The sequence below is a fragment of the Amphiura filiformis genome, chromosome 11 (assembly GCF_039555335.1).
Source record: "Amphiura filiformis chromosome 11, Afil_fr2py, whole genome shotgun sequence".
Taxonomy (NCBI): Eukaryota; Metazoa; Echinodermata; class Ophiuroidea; order Amphilepidida; family Amphiuridae; genus Amphiura; species Amphiura filiformis.
The window spans coordinates 21599436-21618138 of record NC_092638.1 but is presented as its reverse complement, the minus strand read 5'-3'; the positions used below and the strand labels follow the sequence as shown (position 1 = coordinate 21618138).

The following is an 18703-nucleotide window of genomic DNA, read 5'->3' as shown; positions in this document are numbered from 1 at the left end:
AATAACTTTGCATGAGGCAAGGTGTCCTGCGCAAGATTGCCAGCTCGTAGTAAGCGTTAAGTTTGTCACATCATAAAAAGTAAAAAATTATAAAAACAAAGATTGATTTTCAAATAACGTTGCATTTTTCCTGTTTCTCGTATTTTGTAGTATCAAAACAAGCTGAAACAAAGGTAAACAGTATACAGTTCCGGGAAGCTTTCCTGGAAGCTGAGGTGGGAAAAAAACCGAGGAGAAAATATGCAGTTTATGGTGTTTTCACATCGCGTGCATGTGGGGAACGCATATTGTTTGTTTACATCTAAGACCCAATATTGATTAAGTGCCGTCATGGGAAAAAGGTTTGATATGAAATTGGATCTATTGAGCCCATATTTATTTGTCGAGCTATGAGTTTTAAATTATTGGACGAGGCGAGGTCGACTCCATTATTTAATAACTCATAGCGAGACCAATAAATATTGGGCGTAAAGCATCCAATTTTATCATTATTATGTTTTGGTTCCAATACTTTCCCACACTTGGATTCATCAAAACATAATAATATATAAAATTGATTTGTTAGTCCTCAACCTCTCCTGCCTCAATTTCTGGGATTTGTCAGGAAATAGATTTTTCAAAAAGAGTTTGGAATGCCAACGGATAAGTAAGTTTATTAGAGAAACAGAAATCTTACAAATTTAGCTATTTTTGGACTGGCACTTTTCCAGCAGGAGAGAATGGTTGCATCCCAGGGTCAAAATTTCGTTTCACAGTGCGAGAATCAATCTTGATTCTTGCAGAATAAATTTGCAGGAATCATTTGATTCTTGCAAATCAACTACAAGTTTGCGAGAATCAACTTTGATTCACACAAATCTGTTTATGAGAATCTTTGCGAGAATCGATTCACGGATTCTCGCCGAAATTCTGACCCTGCAAGGCCTGCATCCCAATTGAGAAGAGCCTCAAATCAGCTAGCTAGACATGTAATTGTAATGATAACATATTATGTCAGTACAGTGTTTTATGTCAGTAAAATGCATGGCATGAAATTCTACTTAGCCTCTTGGCCTCAAATGGTTGGGAGGTTGCCAGACAAGATAGAGAAGTTATCAATTAGTAAGCTACTTCTCATGAACTAGATTATCGTTGATAGTGCATGTACTTGTAGTCTGATAAGACACACATATCATGCGGTAGGCCCGTACATGTACGCAGGATATTTTTTGGAGATGCTGATTTTGAGAAAGTGGAAGGGGTGATTTTGTGAAAAGTGAACTTTCTTCCCAAAATTTGGACCTTTTTTGACCAAAAAAGCTTTAAAAACATGTTCTCAATTTGGTTTAGTTGGGGATGTGCGGCTAGGACTCGGAAAAACTACCCAACGTTAAACCAAATTTGCAATTTTTGCTAAAAACAATGAAAAATTGGCACTTTTTGGAGAAAATTTTGAAAAAGCACCCTTTCTTTAAATCCAATTTTCATGAAATTGAGGACCAGTAGTAAATTAAAAATGGCTGAAAATGCAGCCAAGTCTAAACGTAATGGCTGAAAATGCACCTCAAATCTGAAGAACATCTAGTATAGTACCTCATTTCCAGAATTGCCCCGGTACATGTGTCTCATACATGTGGCATTTTGATTCGAAAAACTATCCTGAAAAATACGTACCATGCAGGCATGCAATATCTATTCTATGAATCTCGGCAAAGAAAATAGCGTCAGATTTCAATTCTTTGGTCGCTCTCCTGGGACACTGGTAGTTATTTAATTGCATTAAAAAGTGTTAAAATTGGTCTCTAATGATCTTCAGCATTGACTTGGAGATGTAAAACGAGTTGCACATCATGTACAAAAATAGGTAGCTACAGGGAAAAAAAACATGTAGTCATGATGCACTATGCATTATACATAGGACATCCAGGGTTCATTCATATAATGTGCAATATTTAGCGCCTGGGATGAACTTTTCACTGCCACGAGGCAGGCTGCATATTAATATTATTGGTGCATGGCTTTCCTGATCTACATCTATTCATTATAATGTTAATTGGTTGATGAGACTGGAAAATGTCAAAATAGGTATCAATCGCATCAACCAACATTAAACCTATAGATGTACAGGTAGAGGTCGATAACAAATGTCTGATAAAACCCAGAGATGGTAGGGATGGATGGGGGCTGTAGGTAGCCTTCCTAATATGTGACTCCTCGCCACAACTGAGCCCGGATGTCGCCAATCATCATTTTTGAGATATTCAACCAAAATATTCTGCTTGAAATTAGCTTTAAAATGATGTATCATATCATGTCTATAGTACTTGACATTTAAGTAGTGAAAAATCAATAAAACAGTCAATAAATCCTTTCTTTCCTATTGTTTATTGTTAGTTCGATGGAGCATATCTCAATAGTGGCACTGGCGACATCCGGGCTCAGTTGTGGCAGGAGTCACATATGAGGAGTGATTGATAAGTTTGTGGCCAAAGGAGTCAGTTTTGAAAACTCAAACATATTTATTTGTCAACATACATTTTGTAATCCCCCCTACATTAACACACTTAGTCCAGCAGTCATTGAACATTATACAGATCCCTTCTGTGAAGAAGTTGGCATTAACCTTGGACCTCCAGGAAGTTGTTCACAACCAGTGGTGGTAGGGGGGGGGGGCAGTCATGGGGGCAATGCCTAAAATTCACTTTTCCCCATACCCCCCCCCATGTTATGAGTCCCATCTATTATGAGCTGATCAGAGTATAGGTTTTAAAATGAAATATCTTCAATGGAACTGGTTATTTACAAATTTATGGCAAATCATTCTTTCATTGCGTAAAAATCATTCCCGATGTTTATTTTCTTGCATTTCTTATAGGCGGGTCTACTCGAGGATCATGATCTAAGCTTGGAGTGTGTGTCTTCTGTGGAAGCATTCCCTAAGAAGCCACTGGTGAAGGATGATCCAGACCTGGAGGTACCATTCCCTCAACTCTGCGGAGAAAGCGTGGAGTTCCTGGGACACGCCTCGGACGCCATCATCGTGCTGTCAAACTACAGGTTGCTGATACGTTACCCTCATTCATTTGTAAACGTAAGTTTGAAATAGATTTTGTGTGTGCAGCCTGTTGGCTTCGTGTGAGTGAGCAGTGTTGTATGGAATTGACAAAAGTGATACAATGGGTTGGTCATCCCTACCCTAAAAGAAGAGCCGGTATATAATTTGATGTTTTGTGCATTTTGAGCAATCGCAATCGCGAAGGCACACAATGCTCTACCGTGTATACGCGAAGGCATACAACGCTGGCGTGATTGTTAGACATGGCACAATCAAACAATCTGTCCTCATGAATATGCGAGAATTCACAGCATACAATGCATTGCGCGGGGACTTTGACTGTTGATACATGGTCTGTAGTAGTCTGTGACAATTATACTTAGTTCTCAAAATAGCATTTCTTATAGAACTTAAAATAATATTGAATTTGGACCTGAAAATGAGATGTATTTCATTTGTTTTTGGCTGATTTTTTAAAAGCTTAAGGGATCTGGAATGAGCATTTCGACAGTATTTTTTGTGGGACATGAGAGCACATCAGACATATCGAATTGCATTCTGAATACGAAGAATGTCTTTCTGATATCAAATAATTTTCATTTTTTGAAATTCACGATATAATACAAATTTTATGACAAATTATTAAAATTTGATATTTTTCACATTTTGATATAACAGTCCTCGAGTAAATTTTATAAATCTAATGATATTCTTAAAGTGTATGTAGCTGGGAAGAAAAGCCGACGATCAATTGAAAATTTTGACATTTCATATTGAAGATATGGATTTTTTTCCCCAAAAGACATAATTTTTTTTGGTGTTTTGGGAAAAAATTCATATCTTCAATACCAAAGGTCAAAATGTTCAATTGATGGTCGGCTTTTCATTCCATCTACATATAACACTTTAAGTATAAATCATCAGATTCATAAAGTTTACTTCGAGTACTGTTAAATATCAAAAATATCAATTTTTAATCATTTGCCATAAAATGTGTATTACATTGAGAATGCAATTCGATATGTCTGATGTGCTCTAATGTCCCACAATAAATACTGTCCAAAGGTTCATACCCCAGCCCTTTTAAGTGCATTATGTACATCTGAACACGCAATAGACATCAAAAATGCAATTTATGCAAATAATGCGATCAAGTGCAAAATTCCCAACCATAATTATACTAACATCATCAGAAAAAATACATGGATATTGGATATACTGGCCTATATGGATCAAACACCTGGGAGAATGGACCATTGGAGATGAAAACCAAGAGTCCAAAATGGGGACATTAATCCAGAAAAAAATACCTAAGCTAGGTTGAATTAGGTTATAATCATACTAAACACTTTCTTTTTGCAACACCTTTATTTCCAAGTATCAGTTTGTAGTGAAAATTGTGCAATAACTTGTTATTGTCACAATGCCTTTGAATTCTGTACATCATGCAATGTGCATCACTTGTGTCATCGTTTAGGGAATTTCCCAAATGAAGACCTGACAGTGTAATCAAATGGCATTTACATTTAGGGAATTTTCCAAATGAAGACTTGACTGTGTAATCAACATCATTGTTAGCATGAGAGTTAAATACAAAATGTACACTTCTGTGTGAAAATATGTATAAATAAAGTATAGAATTTATGTGCGAGTGATGACAAATCTTTCCTTTCAGGGTTGTCACCAGGACCAAAAAAGTACTGGTTAAAATATTGAAGGCGAAGCGTAGCGAGCGAAGCTCTCGCGCCTCGCACTATCTTTTTAGTGAACGCTAGGGATTGGGGAATAGGCTTTGAGGGTACCACCCCACTAAAAAAAAAAATTTCTTGCTCTTTTTATGATGAAATATCATCATCCACTTCCGGAAATGTAAAAAAAAAAAAAAAAAAAAAAAAATTAAAAATTAAAAAAAATGGTGAGTGCCGGACTGCCCGGACAGTGCCGGACAGCCCCGACCGGCGCCGTCCGGCGTAGTGACAACCCTGTTTCCTTTTATATCTGGGATATTAGAATATTCAATCAGCTGGCCATACAAGCCAAACTGGTAATATAAATAGTGCAAGAATACCTGCAAACACAACATATTTTGCAGAAAACGTTTAAATGTCAGGTTATAAAACCCGTCTTATACATTTTATAATAAAACATTCAGAAAACAATTCCAGGCATTGAGTTTTGCAAAGTGACAGGTGTGCTGTAAATCGCACGCCTGGATAACCCGAGGTGTGCTCTTAGGTGTGCTGCAAATCGCACACCTAAATAAATCAAGGTGTGCTTTTTTCAAAACTGGTGTATGACTATGATTTCATTTTCAGTTAAAACTTAGCAATATTGTGACTACATGTACTTTTTTTAATTGGCCACGGTTAAGCTCTGGGGTAATGAACGGTGCATTCTGCAAAGATGTCTTTTAGCTGTAAATTTGCTTTGGTGATAACTTTGCTTGTATCATTCGTGGTTAATTGAAAAATACAATAACAAGAAAAATTATTTTACAAGTTGGTATGCACAAAGGGCAAAGTTGTATTGTGTTCATATCACAATCTACCGTAATTTTTTAATTTTGTTTTTTACATTTTTATATTCCCCTGGATTTAGAATGTCCCTGGACCTTGGACTAATTGCTAGTGTCATTTGTAATTAATTTAATAAAAATACAAAAAAAATTACAAAAGATTTTAAAAATTATAAATTCTTGTTTAAAATAGGCAAATTAAACTTATGTTCACATAATAATCTATGAATGATTTTCAAATGCATTTGTTTTGTATGCTTCTTTACATCATAAATAGGTTGCAATGTGAACATCAATTATAAATTTGCCTATTTTGAACATGAATTAATAATTTTTTAAATCTTTTGTAATTTTTTTTTATTTCTAAAATTTTTTCAGGGACATTCTTAAGTTCCAGGGACATTCTAAATCCAAAAAGAAAACTTAAAAAAAAAAAAAAAAAAAAAAAAAAATTTTTTTTTTTTTAAGGCGTGCGAAAAATCGCACCCTCGGCGCATTTTCAGGCGTGCGGCGCGTGCGAATCGCACTCGCACGCCTTAAAACTCAATGCCTGCAATTCTGAACAGAAAACAATTCTGAAAACTTGATGCAAAACATTCTGACATACAGTTTTTGTATTGTTAAGTGTTGACAAGATATTTTGCAAAATTGTTTGCCAAAAAATATTTTGCAATAACATTTTGACAACATTTTTTAAATTGTTGTAGTGTTTTTCATAGTAAACATTTAAAAAATGTTTCCATGACCTTTATATATAACCTGATATTTAAATATAATTGAAACGTTTTGACCAGAACCAAAGTTACATGTTTTATCACATTTTTATTTCATAATGTTTTAAAAACATGTTTTCTGGGTATGTTAGCTAAAAAAGAAAAAGAACAAGAAATCATTGCCATACTTCAACTGTCATGCATGACATGAAACAATACAACTGAAAGATGAAAACCTTTAAGAAATAAATATGGCCGATAAGAATCAATACAATTCCCAGGTCTTTTGACATTATGAAGGTCTTTTTTTAGAAAGAGAAAGAAAAACACATTGAATGGTTACTCTTTTCCTTTTATTAGTTTGGACAAGATTTGATAATTTAAAATTAAAGGAACAATGTACTATTGAAATCGGTAAAATTTTAATTTTGATATTCTGTATAGTACAAGTGGAAATAATATTAGTACCGTAATAACTGTCGGAAAGGTTTTCTGTCCACTTTAAGGGGTACTACACCCTAGCCAATTTTAGTGCTTATTTTTTAAGCGTTTTCTCAAAATTATAGCGCATTGGTGACAAGTAAGATATGTATATTATAGGGCAAGGACTATAACTACTGCACTGAAAATTCAGCAACTCAAGGCAAGTAGTTATTGATTTATTGATCAAATATTGGTTTTCCCTCATTTTTGACTGTAACTCCACAACTGTTGTCTGTACTGAAATAAAATTTCCAGTGTAGCAGTTGTAGTCTTTGCCCATATAATATACATATAATTGTCACCAATGGTCTATAATTTTTGAGAAAAATGCAAAAATAGTAATAGGCACAAAATTGGGCAGGGGTGTAGTACCCCTTTAGTGGGGAGAAAGTCCACTTGTTTTTTGACGGCTTAACTGTGTGCAGAGCTTTATGGGGGATTTAATGTCGTAATAATTATGTAACATTGATTCAAAATTGCTTGTTGTTTTACTAATTTAAAACAAAATTGGCTGATTCCAATTTTGTGTACCGTAAGTTGGGACATAATGCGTAAACAATACAAATATCCCAAAAAATCAGGTTGTATTGAGGCCAAAAAAAAAAGGTTTGTCTCAAAGCTTGTGCGGCTGTGCGCGCATTTGTAAAATCACGCAATTTGAAAAAAAAAGAAATGTGGAATTTTTTTTTTATTTAAACAAAAAAAATGTATATTTTTTTCCGGAAAAATCTGCCAAAATCTGATTATTTTCTCAAAATACTATAATAATATTTCTTTTAAACAATGTGACCCTTATAAATGAACACAAAATTCACTAAAAGAAGAAACCGAGAGATTACATTTGAGGCAGAACTAAATACTGTACCTGACACATTATGATCATTAAGCAACCTATATAAATATAGACTGCTCAGTGCCAGAAGTGGGTAAGTAGTACAATAGCTGCCCTGTGAGCATAAAGTCAATTTACACACAATATTGAACCCGTTCTACACATGGCAGTTACACATGGCAGCTATTGCACTTAACCCACAAAGTTTCTGACACTGAGTAGTCGATATGTAGATGGTCACCTGGACATACTGGATATACCTTTTGCTCAAGAGCCAGCCATGGTCAATTTCACATCTCGTATCACATTTGACCTTTCGTTAAAAGCATTAAGTGCAAAATGTGGTGGATGCGGTGAACATGAATAGATGTTCACCTTTCTTTTAAAGAGTGTATACGTGTGTATCATGTGGGTTGGAGGTGTGTTGGGGTGCACGTACATTAGATAAAAGTGATATAATAGATCACTCAAACAATACACTGAGAGCTAGTGATGGTCAATTTCAGATCATCTCATCTCACATTTGACCTTTCCCTTTAGAGTTGAACATGTAGCGTTGCATTACAGATGTTCAGATTTCTCAAGAGTGTAACGCACGTGTGCAGCTTGTGTGTGTGTGTTTCCATGCACGTACACAGTGGATAAAAGGGATATAGACCATGGATGAATGAGATCAGTCTGGGAGATATTTTGATTTGAAAATCGAAAATATTATTTTTTTTAAATTTTACTTATTTTGAATATTTATTTAAAACATAAATGATATTAATCAAAGTATCAACACTTAAGGGAGTACTACACCCTGTGGTAAATTTGTGACTATTTTTGCATTTTTTCAAAAATAATAACACACTGGTAACAAAAGTTATGTATATTATTGGGGCAAGGAATCCAATTACTACACTGAAATTTCAGTGATTCAAGACAAGCGGTTCAGTATATGATCGGAAATGAGGTACATCCTAGCGGTACCTCTTTTCTTATCATAAATAACGTACCACTTGTCTTGGGTCACTGAAATTCCATTGGAGTAATTGCATTCCTTGCCCCTATAATATACATAACTTTTGTTACCGCTGTGTTATTAGTTTTTGAGAAAAATGTAAAAATATACACAAATTTATCGAGGGGTGTAGTACCCCCTTAATCTATTGTTTTTCTAAGCAAATAGATTTTTTAGCAACGTTGTGAACTGTGCTTTTGAAATAGTCGCATCTTTGTAGATGATTCCGAGATGATTATACATATATGACTACACTACAGCCAGAATAACAGTGACATAAACACATTTTTCTCCACTTAAAATTCACAGCAATGTTTAACATTAGGATATCCAACCAATGATGCTCAATCTATTACAGCTATGCCATTATTTGATACATCGAAAATAATTGATTTCTGACAAAATTAGTTGGAATTTGTTTTTTTATACCGCCCATGCTTAAATTAGATCACTCAAAGAATATGTTTGTGTGTACAATGTGTGCATACATATGTCTGTATGTTTGTGGATATATCATATTCTTGTCCATGCTTGTCTTCACATAGAGCCAATATTAATATTAAATAGCCTTATTTTTCTTTTCATTTTGAAAAAGAAGTGTTTTGGTTTGGAATAATAGTATTAGCGGTACACATCAAAATAACAGCTTTGTATAGTGATGCGTTTAAAAATTGGATTTTGTACATAACAAAATTCACTAAAAGAAGAAACCGAGACATTACATTTGAGGCAGAACTAAATACTGTACCTGACACATTATGATCATTAAGCAACCTATATAGACTGCTCAGTGCCAGAAGTGGGTAAGTAGTACAATAGCTGCCCTGTGAGCATAAAGTCAATTTACACACAATATGGAACCCGTTCTACACATGGCAGTTACACATGGCAGCTATTGCACTTAACCCACAAAGTTTCTGACACTGAGTAGTCGATATATATGTACTGTAGATGGTCACCTGGACATACTGGATATACCTTTTGCTCAAGAGCCAGCCATGGTCAATTTCACATCTCGTATCACATTTGACCTTTCGTTAAAAGCATTAAGTGCAAAATGTGGTGGATGCGGTGAACATGAATAGATGTTCACCTTTCTTTTAAAGAGTGTATACGTGTGTATCATGTGGGTTGGAGGCAGTGTCCGAAATAAGGAAAATATGGGGGTTGTCCCGAGGACAACTTTAAGCATAAATTCTGCTTGTCCTCAAAACATTTTGGTTGTCCCCAAAATGTGCCATATTTAAGAGGTAAAATATAATGGTTGTCCAGAGGATAAGTACGTTTCTCGATATGGTTGTCCCCAGTGATTTTTGGACAAGAGGACAAGAGGATAAGTGCTTATTTCGAACACTGGTTGGAGGTGTGTTGGGGTGCACGTACATTAGATAAAAGTGATATAATAGATCACTCGAACAATACACTGAGAGCTAGTGATGGTCAATTTCATCTCATCTCATCTCACATTTGACCTTTCCCTTTAGAGTTGAACATGTAGCGTTGCATTACAGATGTTCAGATTTCTCAAGAGTGTAACACACATGTGCAGCTTGTGTGTGTGTGTTTCCATGCACGTACACAGTGGATAAAAGGGATATAGACCATGGATGAATGAGATCAGTCTGGGAGATATTTTGATTTGAAAATCGAAAATATTATTTTTTTAAAATTTTACTTATTTTGAATATTTATTTAAAACATAAATGATATTAATCAAAGTATCAACACTTAAGGAGTACTACACCCTGTGGTAAATTTGTGACTATTTTTGCATTTTTTCAAAAATAATAACACACTGGTAACAAAAGTTATGTATATTATTGGGGCAAGGAATCCAATTACTACACTGAAATTTCAGTGATTCAAGACAAGCGGTTCAGTATATGATCGGAAATGAGGTACATCCTAGCGGTACCTCTTTTCTTATCATAAATAACGTACCACTTGTCTTGGGTCACTGAAATTCCATTGAGTAATTGCATTCCTTGCCCTATAATATACATAACTTTTGTTACCACTGTGTTATTAGTTTTGAGAAAATGTAAAAATATACACAAATTTATCGAGGGGTGTAGTACCCCCTTAATCTATTGTTTTTCTAAGCAAATAGATTTTTAGCAACGTTGTGAACTGTGCTTTTGAAATAGTCGCATCTTTGTAGATGATTCCGAGATGATTATACATATGACTACACTACAGCCAGAATAACAGTGACATAAACACATTTTTCTCCACTTAAAATTCACAGCAATGTTTAACATTAGGATATCCAACCAATGATGCTCAATCTACTACAGCTATGCCATTATTTGATACATCGAAAATAATTGATTTCTGACAAAATTAGTCGGATTTTGTTTTTTATACCGCCCATGCTTAAATTAGATCACTCAAAGAATATGTTTGTGTGTACAATGTGTGCATACATATGTCTGTATGTTTGTGGATATATCATATTCTTGTCCATGCTTGTCTTCACATAGAGCCAATATTAATATTTTAAAAATAAGCCTTATTTTTCTTTTCATTTTGAAAAAGAAGTGTTATGTTTTGGTTTGGAATAATAGTATTAGCGGTATAAATCAAAATAACAGCTTTGTATAGTGATGCGTTTAAAAATTGGATTAACATAACATGTAATTAGTTTAGCAGCTACTAAATCTCTAAATTTCAGGTCAGCATATATATAGGGAATTTAATAAATATTTGACTAATGAATGGAATTTTAAAGTTGGTGTTTTATTTTTTAGAAGAAATTGGGAGCACACAAGACAATCGCCAGTCTTGTATAAAATTTCAAATGCTTTCGCGTCAGGATAATTAATGCTATTTTGAGGCAAAAAGATGCAAATACAAATTCTATCAACCATATGTATACAATAATAATTAACATGAAAGCATTAGAAAAAAAAAACATAATGATGAATAAAATATTATAAATAAATAAACAAACAAACAAACAAACAAACAAATAAATACATTATTTTGATTTTGAGCCAAGCTGACAAAGTCTATGAATACAAACAATTGAACTTTTGATCATTCATGATCAATATTTCTTGCATTGTGTCACTAATCGATGATGAGTCACATGTGCATTACTTGTTTTAATTAATAAGTAACCATGTAATATAGTGATTAAAATTGTGATAACAAGATGATATTTGTATAAATTAATTTACATTACGCTAATCGTACTGATAATGTAAACGTCTTGGTATCGATAATTTAAAAAAAAGAGCTGCAGTAATATTACAGTAACTTGGTAAAATGGTTTTATGGCAAATCACAAGAAGCACACTAAGGCCGGCGTCGAAAAAGAAAAAGAAATTGGCAAAGCTGTAATTAATTTGACCCACTTCCAGATCGAGAGAGAAAAGTAATTGGTACAGATTATTCATTCTATTTATCAATTATTGATATTCCAAATATACTACAAATTTTCTTCTTATCCACGTGCATAAACTGACGATTTTATGTACAGAGAAATTGACCGACGCATTGTTTGAGGATCGCATATCATGTTGGTCAAAATTTGCCCAGAAGATAACACTATTTCTTCGATTGATAGTGTACTAATATAATGGTGTCCCTGTTAGCCAGCACGTGGATGAACAATTATGCAATGTTTATCAAGCAAAATAAATCAATAAACAAGAAATATTTGTGAGACCACCAACCCACCATACTTATCAAGCGGTAACCAATACCATACTAACCAAACTGCACTTTAAAGTTCAAGAAATTTAAAATCTTTTGTTACAAAAACCATTTATATAATATGATTATTGTTGACTACAGGTCTACTCCCCATTCCAGAAAAATACAGCACTGATTTTTTGGGATTACAAAATTATTATCAAGTTCTGCCAAATGAAACATAGCTCAATCCTAATCATTCATTTAGTCCTAACTGGAGATAAAAGAAAAAGTTCACTATTTTATTAATTTCTTGAAAAAAGAGGCAAAAACATGCATTTTCGGCATGTTTTCTGACAATCGAGTCACAAAAATCACAGACTTGGAACAAGTCTAAGCATTCAAAATCTCGAGTATATGCCGAAATTTTGCTCTAATTTTCACTTTTTTTGTGTTACTTTAATAAATGGTTGGTTATAAGAATGAAACATGCATTCTAATTTTTGGGAAAGACATGTATGTCTTTCCCAAAAATTAGCATGCATAAACTGAAATTAGTCTTAGTACAAGTCTTTGGGCTTGATTGTCACAGCATACGAAAAATACCCTAAAAACGCATATTTTGGCCCTTATTTCCAAAAATTGGCTAAACATTAAAATTTGACTTTTATCGCTAGTTAGGACTAACTAAAGGATTAGGATTTAGCTATGTTTCATGTGGCAAAACTGGATAATATTTTTTTTATTCAAAAAAATTGTTCTGTATTTTTCTGGAATAGGGAGTGGGTACACGTGTATTGACTTTGTATAGAGGCCTTGCATCCCGTAAATATGGCAGACTACTCAAATGCATTCAACAAAAGCATGATTGCAATCTACCGTGACAGTTCGCCTCTCACACACATAACCCTGCACTACGATCAAATAGGTTGATGACAACATTTGATTGAATGGACTGCACTCCGCCATAACTACGGTGAAGGACACCGCTCAAATCCTTTGTTTGGAGCCAATCGATAATTTCATGCAGGGCCTCCATTCATGTGATATCCATGATGCAAACCAAATTAGACAAGATAAAAATGAATGTAATTTGTAAATAATTAAGTGCAATGATGTATTTATATTTAGGGCAAATGCTTGTTTTTGCTTTTTCTTGTCCCAAATTGTCCCAAAATAATTTGCCTTCTTTTGATGGCTGTTTTTCTTGCTTTGACAAAAAGTCACCCTAGTACTGAAATGGGGAAAAAACTAAAAATTGAGTACTACATTTATTGCTTAAAATTGCCAAAATGATGAGCGAGCTCCAGTGAATGCAATCGCTTGTCTTCAGCCATTGCTTGTTGCATTTGGCATTGGGAATTAATCATTAATATCAACTGTCATGTTGATGGGCTTACTGAATATTAAACCATCCGGGTAAAGAAATTGCAACCTGGCAAATAATAAATTTTAATCTTACAAATGTTAGAGAGAATAGTATAAAACATAGTTGGTTCATCCAGAAGTCTTCACAATTATTCTTACAGGCTACTGGTGATTGTAGTAGGTATACTCCCACATGAACATCGCAGCAGACAAACACTGATTAACTGATAATTTTTGCAATGTGGTAATTTTCACATTTCTTTCCCTCTCCTCAGCCCGCTCCTCAGCTGGCCCAAAATTTAAATTCATGAAACTGTGTGTTTAACCTGCAAATAGATTGTGTGTTTAATCCGCAAATATATAATGTGTTTAATGTTCAAGTCTGCAGATGTATGTGGGAAACAAGAAATTATTGAAATCCAAAATGATAAAAAAACATATCGGGGGGCACATGCTCCCACAAAATGAGCATAGAGTCGATAGGGCACTATTATAGAGGATACGGTCCATTGATCGCAACAAAATTCAATAGAAAACAAAAGACATTGTGGGGATTTTTGAAGCCCAAAGCAAGGAACCAACTTTATGCTCATTTTGTCAGAGCTGGTCATAGTGAATTAAGGCTTTCTGGTTTTGAACCCTGGATATAGCTTTGATACATAAGATATCGGAGAATACTTTTCCACCGAGTCAAGCTGAGTCGCTCAGTTAGTTCACTGTTGAATCGTGTCATAAGATATCATCATATGCAAGATTTTTTTTTAAAGATTTGGTCAAATAAGCACGCACTTTGACATTTTATTGCTATCAGCAATGATAAAAATATGTGTTTGAATCTTAAGGTACTACATGTATAAGGTCAATTTTTATTTCCAGAAAAATATAATATGGGTGGGCATTGGATGTTGTAAGTTGAATATATACTGGACAGAATATTTACACTTTTAATTAGCTCTAATGCCCAGTTGCTTTTTGGGGAGGGGGGAGGATAGAAAAAAGAAGAAGAGAAAACTTTTTTTCTTGGGTGCGGTTTTGAACCCCTGACTCCACGGATGCCACGCCCCGCCCATGCATGGGCCTTCCTTGCCACGGGGGTGTAGCTTGCCCGGCCAAGCTTTCCGTCGCCATATGACTGTTTGCATGATGAAGCAATCGCATCATGTGAGATACCTGCTTGTGCCTATATGCTTTCTGAATTGAGGTTTTATGATGTTTGGTACAGTTAGGGTTAATATCTCTTTTTTTTTTTGTCAGTATATGGTTATCATTTTGTGATTTTTTTTATCTCTTTTTGTTTCTGTACAGGTGCCAGTTAGGTTGATAGAGAGTGTTGAGTGTAAGGAATTATTCTACCTTGTGATCCAGTGTAAAGATGGGAAGTCTCTTAGGTAAGAAAAACCCATATTGCCAATTGGAGCTGTTGATATACAATCGCTGTATCCAGATAAGGCTGTTCCTTTTAAAATCCATCCACCCTCTGCCCATGTAAGATATGACCTTAATATCCTACATAGGGTGTGTAGATTTGAAATGGAGTCACTCATTTAAGGTATCCCTAATTTGAAATACACATTCCCTGTGTGGACGGTTAAGGCCATGTCTACAATAGGGGGTGTATGGATTTCAACTGGAATAGCACGTATATGGTAGTCTATTTTGAAGCCCATTTCTTTTATCCCAATTCTGCCGGAGGATTCTGCACCATGCAATTAATACAACTCTTCCGTGTGACTGGGAGCAGTCATCATTGTGAATGATTGCAGTTGGTAAACATGAGCTGATGTCGAAAAATAAATTTCCAAAAAAAGGGGTTGCAAAGTAGACAGATTTATTTGGTTATGTTTTTATCAATTTAGGAAAGTAGAATTTCTTCCAAATTCCAATATTTTCTAGTGAATGTTTTCCTGGATTCCACACACTTTTTCCAGCTCAGGTGGACAAACAAAATATTTTCGCATCATAAAATACACAAGTTTGAACAAGAGAAGAAAATGTACAATAATTTTTCATATTGAAAATGTCTGCTTTATAGAAGCAGCAAGGGTGAAAATAAGAAATGATGAACCAGGGGCTCCTTTTTACACAAAATGGCCCCTGGTTCACTTCATTCAACATGGAACCAGGGGTCACTTCTAATCAACAAGGGGCCAATATTTGTTCTGAGTAAGATCATCATGCATTAATGGCTATGGAATTGAATTTTTGGGTGTAGTGACCAGGGGCCAGTTTCTAAAGAAAAGTGTCCCCTGGTCAGCTTAAATTTAGATGGGACCAGGGGCCATTTCAGGGTTTCTGGGGGCTAAACGGCTCCCGTCTCCCACTTATTTTCACCCTTGAGAAGCAGTTAATATTGCTAGGTACGAATAGGTTTGAATAAGGCTAAGTATTGCTCTCTGCATCTACAAGTCTATCCTGACCTGAATATAGATTAAGGGAGCACCTTGAACGCTTTTGATTAAAAAAGTATGAGGACGAAAAATCAAGGGACATACCGTACTTACAACATATTTTGGTTAAAAAATAGTATGAAGATGAGTGCACACTGTACAAGGTTATGAAACACTCTTGGTGAAGTTCCCAAAATAACCCTGCATGTAAACAGGTCAAAAAAATGGTGGAAAGGACACCTTTGTGGGACTTTAAAAAAAATAATAACAAAGAACTTATTTTTGAATGTGTATCCTTTCTGGGACGTTTGCAATTGTACTGTTTCTGGGTCTTATACACTATGATGTCTATCCCTAAATAGGGATTTCTCCAAGATGTACAGCAAACTTGATACCCTTTCCAGGATAAAGTTTTAGTAAAAAGTGTGTGGTTATGAGTCCTTTTTTCACCGCTTTTCCCACATTTATATGCATTATGCAAGTGCATGGAAACTGGATCAAAATTCAAGACAGTCATCCCAGGTGGTAAGAAACATGCGCTTGAAAAAGATCTACCAAACTCTGTACGCTGCTTACTGCATCACCAGTAAGCTATTATCAAAAATATAACTGCCTGTATCGGAGACTGTCATTAAATGGTCTGGTAGGCTGTAAACTATAGCTACAAAATAAAATTGCAAAAATTATATCCAGGTTTTTGTGCAAACAGGTTTCCAGACAATTTAATGTTATTTTTATGCATTCTAAAGCGTTATTGCCAAGAGAACTTGATATGAGAGAGTACTAAAGTGGTAATGGACTATTCCATTTAAAATCCACACTCCCCCTGTGAAAGATTTTGGAAATATCTTTCACAGAGGGAGTATGGATTTCAAATGGAATGAACACATTAGTAGCTCCATTTGAATTTCATACACCCTCTGAGAAAGATTCAACCTGAAACTTCCACAGATGGAAGGAGAGTTTTATTTGGAGCTGCTAATGTGTTCATTCCATCTGAAATTCATACTCCCCCTGTGGAAGATATTTCCAAAATCTTCTACAGGAGTAGTGTGGATTTTAAGTGGAACAGCCCAATGTATGCAAGTAGAACACATTGTGTGTTATATAATGCTTGGGGCAAGTATCTTTGATCCGCAAATAGTTGGTTGGATTTGGCTGTCTCGCTCAGACATTACCATTAAAGGTCATACATGTAGGTTTTATCAACCTGTTGTATTCCCTCGCTCCTTAAATTGTCACTTTAAGCATGGCTAGCATCCATGGTGAACGGGTACGAGCGTAATAATAACACATGCATGCAGCTTATTGTAGCAGTTAAAAACACACCTCATAAAATACAGCTATGGCTCAACAGGACTTGTTCTTGAGATATATAGAAAAATTATAAAACATCTGTATGGTCATGTTTTGACAATTAAAGTCAACATAGCTTACTCGAAATTGGTGAAACAATGGTTTTGGTTCCCAATATAAAACAGTTTTCTTGATACAATCATCTAGGACCGATTTAGAAAACAGCAAGAGAACATCACAACAACAGTTGGCCACATTCATACAGGCTGTATCAAAATGATTGGTACCCATCACTGATCAGTTTCCAGTGATTATGAGCATGAGTGGTGAGTTTCACATTGAAATGCATCATTAGGATCTGCATAATTTGTTAACTTTAATCAACAGTCAATAAATTATGGTCATTTAATTCCAGAGGATCCAATGTTGCATTTGGGAGAAGCATGGGCTTTTCAATAGCTATCAAAACTGATGGGTATACTTAGATACAGCTTGTAGTGGCATCGCTTACTACTATAAATATGACATGTAACATTTGGAATTGTGTAACATGTTCAGTTAATGTTATTATCACATGTCCTTGGGATGTTGTGCTTCCCTATCTATCGTGAATAATAACATGAACATCGGTTTAAGTTGCACGTTGCAAGAATAATGGATCCATGTTCAGCAGCTTAGTTATAATCTGAACTGCTATATTTCAGCATGGACTGTAGAAAGAGCTAGACTCCATGTCAAGAGCAACTGCTGGTATGGTCACTAACTGCAAATTATTTGATACACATGCTTCTGGGAAACTTTCTAAAAAAAGGATGCGTTCGACGTCCAACCATTAATTTTAGTGTACATGTGTTTGTAAAATCATAAAAAGGGTACTTTGAATTGTTGAAAAGGGGTGTTATGTGTAGTGGTTTCCTCACTCGCATGCTCACCACTGCAACCTGGGTTCAATTCCCTGCATTGCCACATGATGGTTATTGGGCTTTGCCTTGCTTTGGCCGAATGTTATAAAGAAATAAAAATAAATGTTTATTTCTATCCTAATGGTACTAATCTTTCATAAGTGGCGGTGCGTGTGACACACAATGACCTAAGGTATTAAAATAAAATGCAGCTACACCAGATAGCACGAACGTTTGCAGAGTAGAGCGTCAGTGGAAACATGATGGTTGCAAACGGTAATCAGTTGGTGAGTGTTACGTGGTAAGAAATATGGTGTGTACAGTAGTAGAAACACGGTGTGTCCAGTAGAAACATGCTGATAGATCTCAGAGCAGCTAGGCAAACAAATTTGTTTGTACAGAATATCTCCCTTTAATGTACATCATGTAATATAGTACAAAATATCCTTTCCTGAAAGCCATCTCAATAAGGTTATTATACTATCTTCATCCTTCCTGGAGTGGGTGGACATCCGTTACTTGTACCAGGTG

General features: G+C 35.1%; 1 protein-coding gene across 1 annotated transcript in view; it reads left to right on the top strand.

The window, feature by feature from the left end:
- The window catches only part of LOC140164548 (phosphatidylinositol-3,5-bisphosphate 3-phosphatase MTMR3-like), a 68225-nt gene that overhangs the window by 8879 nt on the left and 40643 nt on the right, over positions 1–18703 (top strand). The window contains 2 exon segments of the mRNA XM_072187853.1: positions 2855–3070; positions 14893–14975. Of these exon segments, the coding sequence (XP_072043954.1) occupies positions 2855–3070; positions 14893–14975 (299 nt within the window).